The sequence below is a fragment of the Macaca mulatta genome, chromosome 10 (genome assembly GCF_049350105.2).
Source record: "Macaca mulatta isolate MMU2019108-1 chromosome 10, T2T-MMU8v2.0, whole genome shotgun sequence".
Lineage (NCBI taxonomy): Eukaryota > Metazoa > Chordata > Mammalia > Primates > Cercopithecidae > Macaca > Macaca mulatta.
In genome coordinates, this window is record NC_133415.1 from 97,323,015 (window position 1) to 97,335,223 (window position 12,209).

The 12,209-nt window shown below is 44.8% G+C and overlaps 1 protein-coding gene across 12 annotated transcripts in view; it reads left to right on the plus strand.

Annotated features, from left to right (window-relative positions):
• TTPAL (alpha tocopherol transfer protein like) overlaps positions 1-7,596 on the plus strand; it is a 47,321-nt gene extending 39,725 nt beyond the window's left edge. For 11 of the 12 annotated variants that reach the window (XM_077948686.1, XM_077948689.1, XM_077948680.1 and 8 more), the window contains one exon: positions 2,410-7,596. In XM_077948686.1, coding sequence (XP_077804812.1) covers positions 2,410-2,688 — 279 coding nt within the window. In that variant the 3' untranslated portion in view covers positions 2,689-7,596. 12 annotated transcript variants of the gene reach the window in all.
• The last annotated feature ends 4,613 nt before the right edge of the window (positions 7,597-12,209 follow it).

Genomic DNA, 12,209 nt, shown 5'->3' on the forward strand with positions numbered 1-12,209 from the left:
AGTTACAGATAAAATAAATGAACAGTCCCTTTTGTGAGGGGAAGATGGAACAGTAAATTAATAAGAATTTAATATTTGCCAGTAGGGAGAGGAGAACCAGGATTTTTATCATAAGAGCCTCCCCGGGCAGTATAGCAAGACCCCATCTCTAAAAAAATTTTTTAAATTAGGTGGGTGTGCCCAGGCGGTGGCTCACGCCTATAGTCCCAGCACTTTGGGAGGCCGAGGTGGATGGATCAGTTGAGGTCAGGAGTTCGAGACCAGCCTGGCCAACATGGTGAAACCCCGTCTCTACTAAATACAAAAAATTAGCCAGGCATGGTGGCACATGCCTGTAATTGCAGCTACTTGGGAGGCTGAGGTAGGAGAATCACTTGAATCCACGAGGCGGAGGTTGCAGTGAGCCGAGATCATGCCACTGCACTCCAGCCTGGGCAACAGTGGGACTCTGTCTCAAAAAAAAAAAAAAAGAAATTAGGTGGGTGTGGTGGCACATGTCTGTAGTCTCCATTACTCAGGAGGCTGAGGTGGGAGGATTGCTTGAGCTCAGGAGTTCAAGGCTGCCATGGGCTTGAACAATGGGCTATGGTCTTGCCATTGTATTCCAGCCTGGGTAACAGAGTGGAACACTGCCTCTAAAATAATTTTTTTTTAAGTTATGGTCATTAGAACTATGGGGTTTAAAAATGCTACTTAAGCCTTTCCATTTGCCTAATATGTTGTCCTGCTGTATAGTTTGTGGAGCAATTCAAGGTTTATAAGCTGTGTGAGTTTTTAGCTTACCTCTTACTTAAGAAGGGATAAATGGCACTTTGAGTCTTCCTTTCTGACCCAGAGGAGCCACTTCCCTCTTCAGCCTTTCCCAGTCCCACTGATTGAAATGGGATGGGTGGTATTTTTCTCCTTCCCGAGGCCTAGGAATATGACTGCAAAGACTGGGCCCTGAATTTTTCTTGCTTTTTCTTTTTTTGAGACGGAGTCTTGCTCTGTCACCCAGGCTGGAGTGCAGTGGTGCGATCTCAGCTCACTGCAACCCCTGCCTCTGGGGTTCAAGCAGTTCTCCTGCCTCAGCCTCCTGCTGGGATTACAGGCACGCACCACCACGCACAGCTATTTTTTGTATTTTTAGCAGAGACAGGCTTTTACATGTTGGCAAAGCTGGTCTCAAACTCCTGACCTCAGTTGATCCACCCGCCTTGGCCTCCCAAAGTGCTGGGATTACTCGCATAAGCCATCGCACTGGGCCCTTGCTTTTCCAAAGTAACATATATAGATAGAAAATCCCAAGGAGGTAAAGGAGGGAACTTGAAATCCAGCCCCAGATTCCTAGGCTGTTTGCCTGAAGATTTTGATTCATCAGCTCAGGAATCTGTGCTTTAAAATCCCCTTAGGAAATTGTGATGCACAGCTAGATTTGCAAACCACTAACTTAGTGGCTTCCCTGCCTGGGTGTGAACCCATGTGGGTCCCTAAAGATTCTGTTTGGAACTTTTACCAAAGCAGCCTTTGGACAGATCTTTTACATCTGTGAAATGCCCTGATTTGGGGCCCATGATGTTCTTCCTTTGTTCCTTCATAGGTTCATTCATTCAGAAATACCTATTGATCAACTCTATGTACAAGCATGTTCTAGATGAACAAAACAGACCAAAACCCCTCCCCCTAGGAAGATTATGTTCTAAAGGGAGCCACAGTGAATGTTATCTAGTATTAGAATGTGGTAAGTGCTACAGAGAAAAAGCAGAGAAAAGGATAGCGTGTGTGAGGTGGGAAGGGTTGCGATATTCAACTGAGTGGTTAGAGGTGGCAGCCTTAAGAAGCTGACATTTGAGCAAAGACTTGAGAGAGTGAGCCATCTAGGTATCTGGGAGGCCAGCAAGGACACCACCCTCATGTGGGAGAGCAGCATGCTGGGAGAGCAGCTAGGCTGGCATAGCTGGGTCAAGACTGGAGGGGCAGGTGGTGAGAGCACTCAGAGAAGTAATGAGGCCAGACTGGGCCTCAGAGTCTGAGGTGGGAGTGCTGGAAGGCTGTACATAGAGGCACGACTGTAATCTGAATTTCACTGAAAAGAACTTAGATTGCAGAGGGACAAGAGTGGGAGCAGGGAGACTAGATAGGAGGCCACTAGAGGAATCCAGGGAGAAGCGATGTGGCTGATGCCATTAGTGTGGTGGTGAGGCGGCTGGATCCTGGATACATTCTGAAGCTCCAGCCAGCAGGGCGTATGGTATAAGGAAAAGATAAGTAAGGATACTCCAGGCTTTCTGGGCTGAAAAAGTAAGGGTAGAGTTGCCATTAACCTTTCCTTTCTTCATTCAACAGATATTTGAGCACCTACCATACAGGAAATTTCTGCATTCCTGATTAACCTAAGGACATGTGTGTTTTCATTTCATTCCCTTTTAGTTCTTCCTCCATGGGTCTGACTTGAACTCTCTCCACGCAAACCTTCCAAGAAGCATTCTCCCCAAGGAGTATGGGGGCACAGCTGGGGAGCTGGACACTGCCACCTGGAACGCGGTACTGCTAGCTTCAGAAGACGATTTTGTGAAAGAGTTCTGCCAACCTGTCCCTGCCTGTGACAGCATCCTGGGCCAGACGCTGCTGCCTGAGGGCCTGGCCTCAGATGCACAGTGTGACGACTCCTTGCGAGCTGCGAAGTCACAGCTGTACTCCTGCTACTAGCCCGTCCCCCAGGGTCACCATCTTTAATTCTTTTCCTTCTTTTCTTTGGAGAGGCACAAGGAGAATTTAAGGGGCCAAGGATTCAGTCTTGCTCCTTGTAATTAAACTGCAGGATGGAGGAACAGCCCATGAGATATGAGGGTGAGCCCATTTTGGGGTAAGCCTTTGGTTACTTGAATTACTCCATGGAAGACATGGAAAATGTCCCCACTGATTCTTAAACATTTGGAATCCCAGTCTGCGACTATTAATCTGGAGGGTGTATCTGTTTTGTTCTGCTTTTTGGTTAGGGGGTGGTGATCTGGTTCTTACACATCTTGGAAGCAAGAAAAATCAGGACCAGAGTCACTTTGATCCCACTTTTCCAGGAGAAAAACAACCTGTTTGGCCAGTAAGAACTACTTGTATGAAATAATTTGGCCAAACCTGCAGTGTGACCAGACGTGAGACTAGGAGTTTGTGTTTTTCACAGGAACCCTAAGTACAGACCTCTGCTGCTCATCAGGAAACTTACTGGAGATCAAGGCCCCAGCTGCTGTCACTGGATTTGGAAAGCACCTTAACTGAATCATGCAAGCATCAGGACATAAGCAGCACTTTGTGGTCAAATGTGGAAGCCGGAGACTTCAAAGCACCTCTGGGACCCATTGGTTGAAGCTTGCAATAGAAACTTAAGTTTTCCCAAATCCATAAAGCCTTAGCCCTGGTTCTCAATAGAATCATACAGGGACCTAGCAGGAAATGATTTTACTCAACCTAAAATGCTGGATTCCAGGCCTGTGTAGCTACAAGAATTCTGGCCTGGATCCCAGGTATGCAACTATGGACAAGACATGGGCCTCTGTAGGCCTCAACCTTCTCCCCTATAAAATAAGGCTGGATGAAATGTCAGCTAGGGCTGTTTTGGCTGCTGTGGGATTTGGTTTAGTTACTGAATGTTAGATTTTCTGCCTAGAAAGATATCTAGATACAAGTGGTTGGATCCTGTTTTTGTTTGTGGTACACATGTCTTTCCAAGAGAGATGTGTCAGTAATTAGCTCTGCCTTTAAAGAAACTGTTATGTGTATTCCTGGGACTCACTGACACCAATTTTCTTTCTATAGTGATGGTTAGATTTGGAAAATATGGCTTTTATGAGGCCAGGTGACCAGGATCTTGTATGATGAATTCCTTCCATCCCTGAGACTCTGTTACTATATTGTAAACCTAGCTACAATGGTTAATTACTTGAGATTCTTAAATTCTGGTCTCTGGGCCGGGTGTGGTGGCTCACACCTGTAATCCCAGTACTTTGGGAGGCCAAGGTGGGCGGATCACAAGGTCAGGACTTCGAGACCAGCCTGGCCAAGATGGTGAAGCCTAGCTGTACTAAAAATACAAAAATGAGCTGGGCATGGTGACTGGTGCCTGTAGTCCCAGCTACTGGGGAGGCTGAGGCAGAAGAATCACCTGCACCACTGCACTCCAGCCTAGGTGACAGAGCAAGACTCTGCCTCAAAAAAAAAAAATTTTTTTTTTTGGTCTCTGGAAATGAACACAAGTGCAGATTATTGCTGGGTCACTTCTGGGCCCCCCCTGCCCTCCCAGCCCCACTTGAGTTTCTCTCTTTGGTGTGGGTGAACCAGTCAGCCTGAATGTTCTGCATTTCAGCTCTTTAGAACCTCCCTGCCAAGATTTTAGTCTTAGCCCAAACATCAAATTAGATGGTTCACATGATGGCTTTTGACCTATTTCCTTTCTAATGTATTCCACATGCTCATGGTGTTAAATAGTGAAAAGTACCGTGTGTTGTGTGTGCCCCTTCTCCATGCATCTGTTAGACTAACCAGTCAAGGTGGACAGCTCAGTTAGGGAGAAAACAATACTCTGAAATTTGAAGGCCAGTCTGTTGTTACTTAGCTGTTCATCTCTATCGCCTTTTTAAATGTCTGGAGAAGTTGTTGGTGGAAATTACTTTACTTCATGAATACCAATTCTAGAGGAAGTTCTTTTCACTATGGATCGTAACCCTGGATCCTCTAGGGTCCTGGCTGAGCTGGAAGTGCCAAAAAGCACTCCTGGCTGCTTCTAGTTCCATCTGATGATGATGTGACCAGCACTGCTGAAGAGGCCCAAGTAGGGCAAGTGGGATGGCTAAAGGAGGGGGTTCAGAACCTGGTGGCCTGGATGGGAGAATTGGGTGGAGGCTTTCTTAGGTCCCAAGAAGGAAGACAGATAAACAAAACAAAAACTAGGTAAGGAGGAATGAATCACTCAGCCCTGATGTTTCAATTCTACACTGCATTCCTGGCCAGTGGCATTTGTTTTAATGTAGGCATGGCCAAAGCTCTCCTAGAGAATTATCTCGAAGACCAGAAGTGATTTGGAGAGGCCTATTTCTTAGGTTTTTCCAGTTGGACAAGGAAGGAGTGGTTTCACTCAGCTTCTAGGAGTTGCAGCCTATGTTTATCTGCCTCCGAGAGCTGCTTGCTTTGTTCTGGCTCCAAAGAGATATCAAATAGTTTTGGCACCTCAGGAAGCTTGAACCACGCTGTAAAACCACTTCCCTGGGTGAAAATCAAGGTGGTCTCCTTGTGGCTTCAGCAGGGTGTTTGCGTCACACTGTCTCAGCAGGGTGGGAATAACCAGCTAGGGAGCACACTGGTGAGGCAAACACATGAACCTCAAGAACTGGGAGTATGTTCCTTCACGGAGACGTTCTGGCCCATTGCACAAACACTTGGAAATTAACTTTTCCCTAAATTCAAGGTAATGTGGTGTCGGAGGGAAATGGGACAGTAAATTAGGAGACGCAGGCTCCATCTTTACCTTACTATGTGCCCTTGGGTGAGCTGCTTAACATCCCTGAGTGATTCTGTGATAGAGATCTATACTCCAACCTTTATTCCTTATATTTAGTTGGCTTCACTGCCACAGAGACACTGTACTCTCTTTGTAGAAGCTTTTTTCCTTTTTTTCCCCCCTCAATTGGCTTGTTATTTAGGAAATTTAGGTCTGAATGAATTGGTACCTAAAAGCTTCCAAATGTATCTATACATTTCAGAATATGGGAATTTTCTTCCTCTTCTTCCCCCATATCCCAACATGGAATTCTGGAAAATTGTGCCTCTTCCCCTGTCCTGCCTTCATGGGGGAGAGACTAGATGAAATCTACAGAAACAGCCAAAAGTGCCACCCTGGCTTCATGTCTTGAGTTTCCAACTTGCTCTTGGCAAAGGTTGCTTTATTTTTTAAATTTTTTTCCTTGCATTTTCTTTTTTATTCTATTGCTGCTGCAAAAATTAAGGCAAAAGTAGCTTTAGATCTTTGATATTTCATCCTGGTTTCACAAGGAGTCACTTACTTAGGAGGTCTATAAGTCAGGTTACAAGGCCGGGCGGGGTGGCTCACACCTGTAATCCCAACACTTTGGGAGGCCGAGGCGGGTGGATCACCTGAAGTCAGGAGTTTGAGACCAGCCTGGCCAACATGGTAAAACCCCGTCTCTACTAAAAATACAAAAAATCAGCTGGGCATGGTGGCGGGCGCCTGTAATCCCAGCTACTTGGGAGGCAGAGGCAAGAGAATCACTTAAACCCAGGTGGCGGAGGTTGTAGTGAGCCGAGATAGTGCCACTGCACTCCAGCCTGGGTGACAAGTGAAACTCCATCTCAAAAAAAAAAAGTAAAAATTTTTAAATCAGGTTACAAAACACAATTTTTCCAGAAATATGACAGTAAGAGGCATTTCTCTAAATACTATTTGACTCTCAGATCATGGGATTCTTTTTCATTTGGGTAGCAAAAGCTAGAGTACTGCTGTGGTGATTATAATACCTTTTAAAAGTTTTACCATTTTAAAGTTGCCAACATTGAAGGTTTTCCTTTGAAGCCTCCTTTAATTTAGGGAGTAAAATGTTAGCTAAACCAATTATATACTATATACTGTATCTCCTGTGGCCATGAGAGGTGTGGAGATACCGAACAGAAACATGTCTACTGTTCAGGAAAGATGTCGGTTCTGGTAACACCTCTCCGTATTGGGATCTGTTAATTTTGTAAATCTAAATTCTTCTGCTCTTGGCCAGGTGTGGTAGCTCATGCCCTGTAATCCCAGAACTTTGGGATGCTGAAGGGGGGGCGTATCATTTGAGGTCAGGAGTTTGAGACCAGCCTGGCCCACATAGTGAAACCCCATCTCTACTAAAAAGTACAAAAATTAGCTGGGTGTGGTGGTGCTTTCCTGTAATCCCAGCTACTTGGGAGGCTGAGGCAGGAGAGTCGCTTGAACCTGGGAGGCAGCAGTTGCAGTAAGCCAAGATGGTGCCACTGCACTCCAGCCTGGGCGACAAAGCAATACTCTGTCTCAAATAAATACATTCTTCTGCTCTTCTGACTTAGAGAAATGGTTTGCTTAAAATGCTAGTAACAAACATCAGAGTCAATAGGAGCTTGGTTCATGGGAAGGATCAATGTGATTTGTGGATGGAGATGATGGTGATGAAACTCCTGCTTCATGAAGCTGTTTTTCTTTTCATCTCACTGGGCAGCAGATTTAGTGAGGCAGTGAGATGCTGCTGCTGTGGATTCTTGTGGGTATGCCTCAGCTTCTTGGCCTATCAGGTAGGAACCTGTTACAAGTGAAATATCTGAAACCTCTCTGACCAAGAGCCTCTGATGGAATGGGAGGTGAGCTGATTTTCTGACCAGCTTGGGGCACCGTTTCAGCCACTGGTCACATTCCTTGCTTCAAACTGAAATTCAGTTCGGCTTTGAGCATAGGGATACATGGTGGATTCATGTACTTCAGTGTTTGTTTTGACCAAAGTTTATTTTTCTAAGTGCATTTTCTAAGTCAAAGTGGTGAAAATAGGTAATTTTAGTATGCATGACTGGGTCTGAAACAATAAAAATCTCTGAAAAGTTAAATGTGCGTGGGGTTCTTTTGTGATGATGACAGTTTTGGATAAAGGTTCCAAGGTTCATTATTCACAGCCTGGGCAGACAGTCTCCTCTGCAGGTGAGGGAGGGAGGGGCACTGTGATAGGACAGTGCATTCTGTAGACGTGCCAGCTGCCTCTGAAGACCATACGCAGTTACACTGCTGCAATAGGTACAGGAGAGAATGCAGCTAGCTACACAGAGCAGTAGAGGTGATATACTGATACACAAATTTTCACATTCTTGAGGCCCAGCTATACTTCTTGGACTGGCCTTAAGTCTTTCCAGTGATAGCCAGCCATTCCCTGAATGTGCATGTGGGCTGGGCACACATATGTTAAGGACACTCACAAATAATCTCTTTTAACTTTCAGCTACCCTTAATGAAGTCATGCTACTGTTCCTGTTGGGAAATTGTAGCTTGCCCAATGACACACAACTAGCCAAATACTAAGGATGGGATTCAAACCCAGGAAGTGTGACAAGCCCACTATTTTCTCCTGATGGCAGGAGACAAATAACCAGTCCCCAGATAGAAAAGAGAGAGAAGGTAGGACTCTTTCATAGAGTAAGAAAGTACCAGACATTGACTTTTTTCCTGGCTTCTTGAAAATACAAGCAGTGGTTGTTAACCTCTCTGAAACCCAAGCTGTAACTGAACATTTTATTCCAGAAGTAAACCCAGACTCCATGAGGGGTAACTGGATCATGGCTTGCCCAACTCTGGTCCCATGCTTGCTAAGCTGTTTCTATGTCCCCTGTTTGGTACTCTGTGCCCCAGAGTAGACAAAAACTAGGTCTCCATGGTAGATCTGGTGACTTGATGAGTCAGTTGAGAAATACTCTAACACAAGAGGTACACTTTTGATGATGCAACAGGTTAAGTACTTATATTGCAGCATAACCAGCCCTTCAGGTCAGCCTTCCAGAGGAAATTGTGGAACTTCAGTCTGTTTCTCACGTATAGAAAAATGAAGCTAACTGTTAAAATCCTTTTCTCTCACAGCAGTCTTACGAGGCCCTTTGCTATGAGTCAGTATTTTCTTGATGCCTCCTGCCCCCTCCTTACACAGTACTGGTTTGGTACCCATGCACTCAATGGCAGCAAAGTTTCACATTATTGCATTTAAAGGGTGAGTAATAAGACCCTTTAGGGTGCCACTCTTCTGGGGAAAATGTTTTTAACCTAATATTCATGCTCCTTCCTGAGTAGGTGCCAGCCACTAGGGATATGCTGACCTAGTAAAAAACATGAGTCACTCCCTTCAGGTGACTACTAACTTGACTTTGTCAGTGATGGGTAGAGAGGCAAAACACTGTGCCTGAGAGTAGACAAAAACTAGGCTCCCATGGTAGATCTGGTGAGTTGGTGATGAGTCATTAATGAGCCAGATGACTCCCCTACATGTCTCTAATAAATCTTGTCTCTTATATTCTTATGGGCCAAGAGACAATGAGGTCTAATTGAAAAAACAACTCTTAAGCCAAGCCCCGGCTCTTACTGAGTAACCACAGGGTTAGTAACCACTTAGAGAAGTCATGAACTTCTCTAAGCCTCAAACTGATATATAAAAGGAAGGACGGAGGGAAATAATCACCACCTTACAGGCATGTGGATACTGTCTGTTTAATGCTTGGTACACCTACCCATCTAGGTGGTTTCTATTATTCTTCTTCACCTGAGAACATAGGCATGCTGTAGCTTGAGTCATCCAGCAGCAATTAGGACATCACTGAGTTGGGTGCCTAGGTAACAGGATGGACAGACCAACACAACAGGAGTAAAGAGATGAACAGCAGCTTCCATTAATAAGCATAAGCCTACTATCTGTTATCAATCTGCACAGATCAAATGCAAGACTCATTATGTGAATACTCGCTTAAGCCTGAATGTGCAAAATGAAAACAGCCGGGTGCAGTGGCTCGTGCCTGTAATCCCAACACTTTGGGAGACTGAGGCAGGTGGATCACCTGAGGCCAAGAGTTTGAGACCAGCCTGGCCAACATGGTGAAATCTCATCTCTACTAAAAATACAAAAATTAGCCAGGCGTGGTGGCACGTGCCTGTAGTCCCAGCTACTTAGGAGGCTGAGGCAGAAGAATTGCTTGAACCTGGGAGGTGGAGGTTGCAGTGAGCCAAGATGGCATCACTGCACTCCAGCCTGGGCAACATAGCGAAACTCTGTCTAAAAAGAAGAAAAAAGAACCAGTTACAGATTTCTTTGTTCCTTCTCCATTCCTCACTTGACTAGCCGAAAAGAAAAAAAAAAAACAAAAACCACCTCTATACTGAGAACCAGGTCCACGGCTACTCTTTGGCAGGCAGTCTCTTTGATTATCAAGAGAAAGTTCTACCTCCCAACCAGGTACTCCGCAAGACCAACCTAGAAAGTAAAGGAGTCCAGCATGGACCTAGAAGCTTTCTCCCAGCTTTAACGAGGTAAAAGTGGCAGCCACTGCTATTGCCTTTGATGAGTTCCTAGAGCATGTCTCTGATCTGAAAGCCAGGGCCCCAACCCGCGTTCCCCAAGGCTAAGCAAGCCCTTTCATAGTGATGAAACACAAAGGTAGTCATCTGGAATGAGATGCCACCCTGAGATCAGATGACTCAAAATACTCCCCTGCTTTAAATGATGATCCTGGCCTTACTCAGAATGCTGGCTTACTTATGCTTGTGTATAATTCAGCACTCACATGTATAATTCACTTGAGTCTTGATTAAACTACTGTGTTTCCTACTAACAGGCAGACTTCATTACTTCTTAAGGTAGGACCAAGCAAAGCAGGGACACTGCCTCCCGGCTTTTAAAGGGCATTTGTTACTTCAAATTAATATCAAAGTTATCATCATGAGAAAAAAATAAAAACTTTATTGGACTTTGTTACATTGATTTTACAGTTTCACACTGTTTGTATTTTGAATCACATTAAGGCAGGGGATGGGGCACTGTAATGTTTGGAAGTTTAGGACCTTTAGAGCACTTAAGCTGACCCCGCTACTGTAAAGAAAAGCGGGGTGTCTGCTTGACACCGGCAAAATAAGGGGCTACATGTCCCCATCTATCCCTCAAATCCCTTGAAATGCTACACCCTGACATAAACCACTGGTTTAAAAGACAATGATTCCAATAATTTATATCAAGTCCTGCTTCCCTACCCCCCACCTCCACCCTAACTGAGCTTGTCCCCTCTGTGTTCCTCTGTTTAATTCTGTAACAACATCTGAAATCCAGCCTCCATCAGATTCTGGCTAAACATCTCTGACCTTTGAATATTGTCTTATTTTAGCCCATAATGAGATCAGCAGCTACTGTCAGTGCTGAAAATGGGTTACACTTTGCAAAATAATTTTATTCTTTAACAATCTTGTATACTGGGCACCAATACTGAGGTTCAGCTGCCCATGGTCATAAAGCATAGTATGTACTCAACAAATACTAGCTGACCAGTTTGACAGCCAGAAAACAGCAGAGCTGGGATGCAAACCCAAGCAGTCTGACTCCCAAGCCTCTTAACCATTCTTAACAGACCACCTACCTCCATTCTTCTTCAAACACGTTCTTCCTGTTTGCCACCTGAATAAACGGAACCCACTATCCACCCAGATGGTTAAACCAGAATCACTCAGAAATCTATCTCTCCCTCATATTATTCATAACTGCCAGTGTTAAAATTCTAATTGCTGGCCGGGTGCAGTGGCTCACGCCTGTAATCCCAGCACTTTGGGAGGCCGAGGCGGGTGGATCACGAGGTCAGGAGATCAAGACCATCCTGACTAACACAGTGAAATCCCGTCTCTACTAAAAATACAAAAAAATTAAGTCGGGTGTGGTGGCGGGTGCCTGTAGTCCCAGCTACTAGGGAGGCTGAGGTGGGAGAATGGCATGAACCGAGGAGGCGGAGCTTGCAGTGAGCCTAGATCGGGCCACTGCACTCCAGCCTGGGTGACAGAGTGAGACTCTGTCTCAAAAAAAAAACCAAAAAAAAAACCCTAAAATTGCTAAGTAGCCGTCACCTGTCATTTTCTCCCCATTATTCCACTTTTCTATTTCACATCTCATATGGACTGCTCCTGGTCTCATCTCTCTAAATCCATTATATAAATCAGCCCAAGTGACTGAAGATAAAATTTGTTCACGACACTATGCATATGTTTTCAGCCACCCTCAACATACGGTCCAAACTCTTTACTGAGGTTGATAAAGCCCTTTATAATTCAGTCCCTGACTACATTTCCCCATTCCAGCTTTACTGAACTTTTTTTTCTCATCTTCCTGCCTTTAACATGCAGTTTTATCTACTCCAGAAACGTCATCTCATTTTCCCATCTCTCTCTCAGCTAACTTCTAAGAGTTCTTGGCTTAAATATCACTTTCCCCAGAAAGCCCACCATTACACCAAATACCTCTCCTTTTAGTTCTCTCTGATTCCTAAACCACAGCACTAATTTGCCATATTATAAATGTCAGCTCATTTGCTGTCTTCTCTAAGCTATTAAAGTCCAAGAGGGCAGAGCCTCTATCATATTTAACACTGTGCCCCAAAACCTACAGGGTCTAGTGCAGAACAGACAGTAAATCTTTGTTGAAAGAACTCTTTCA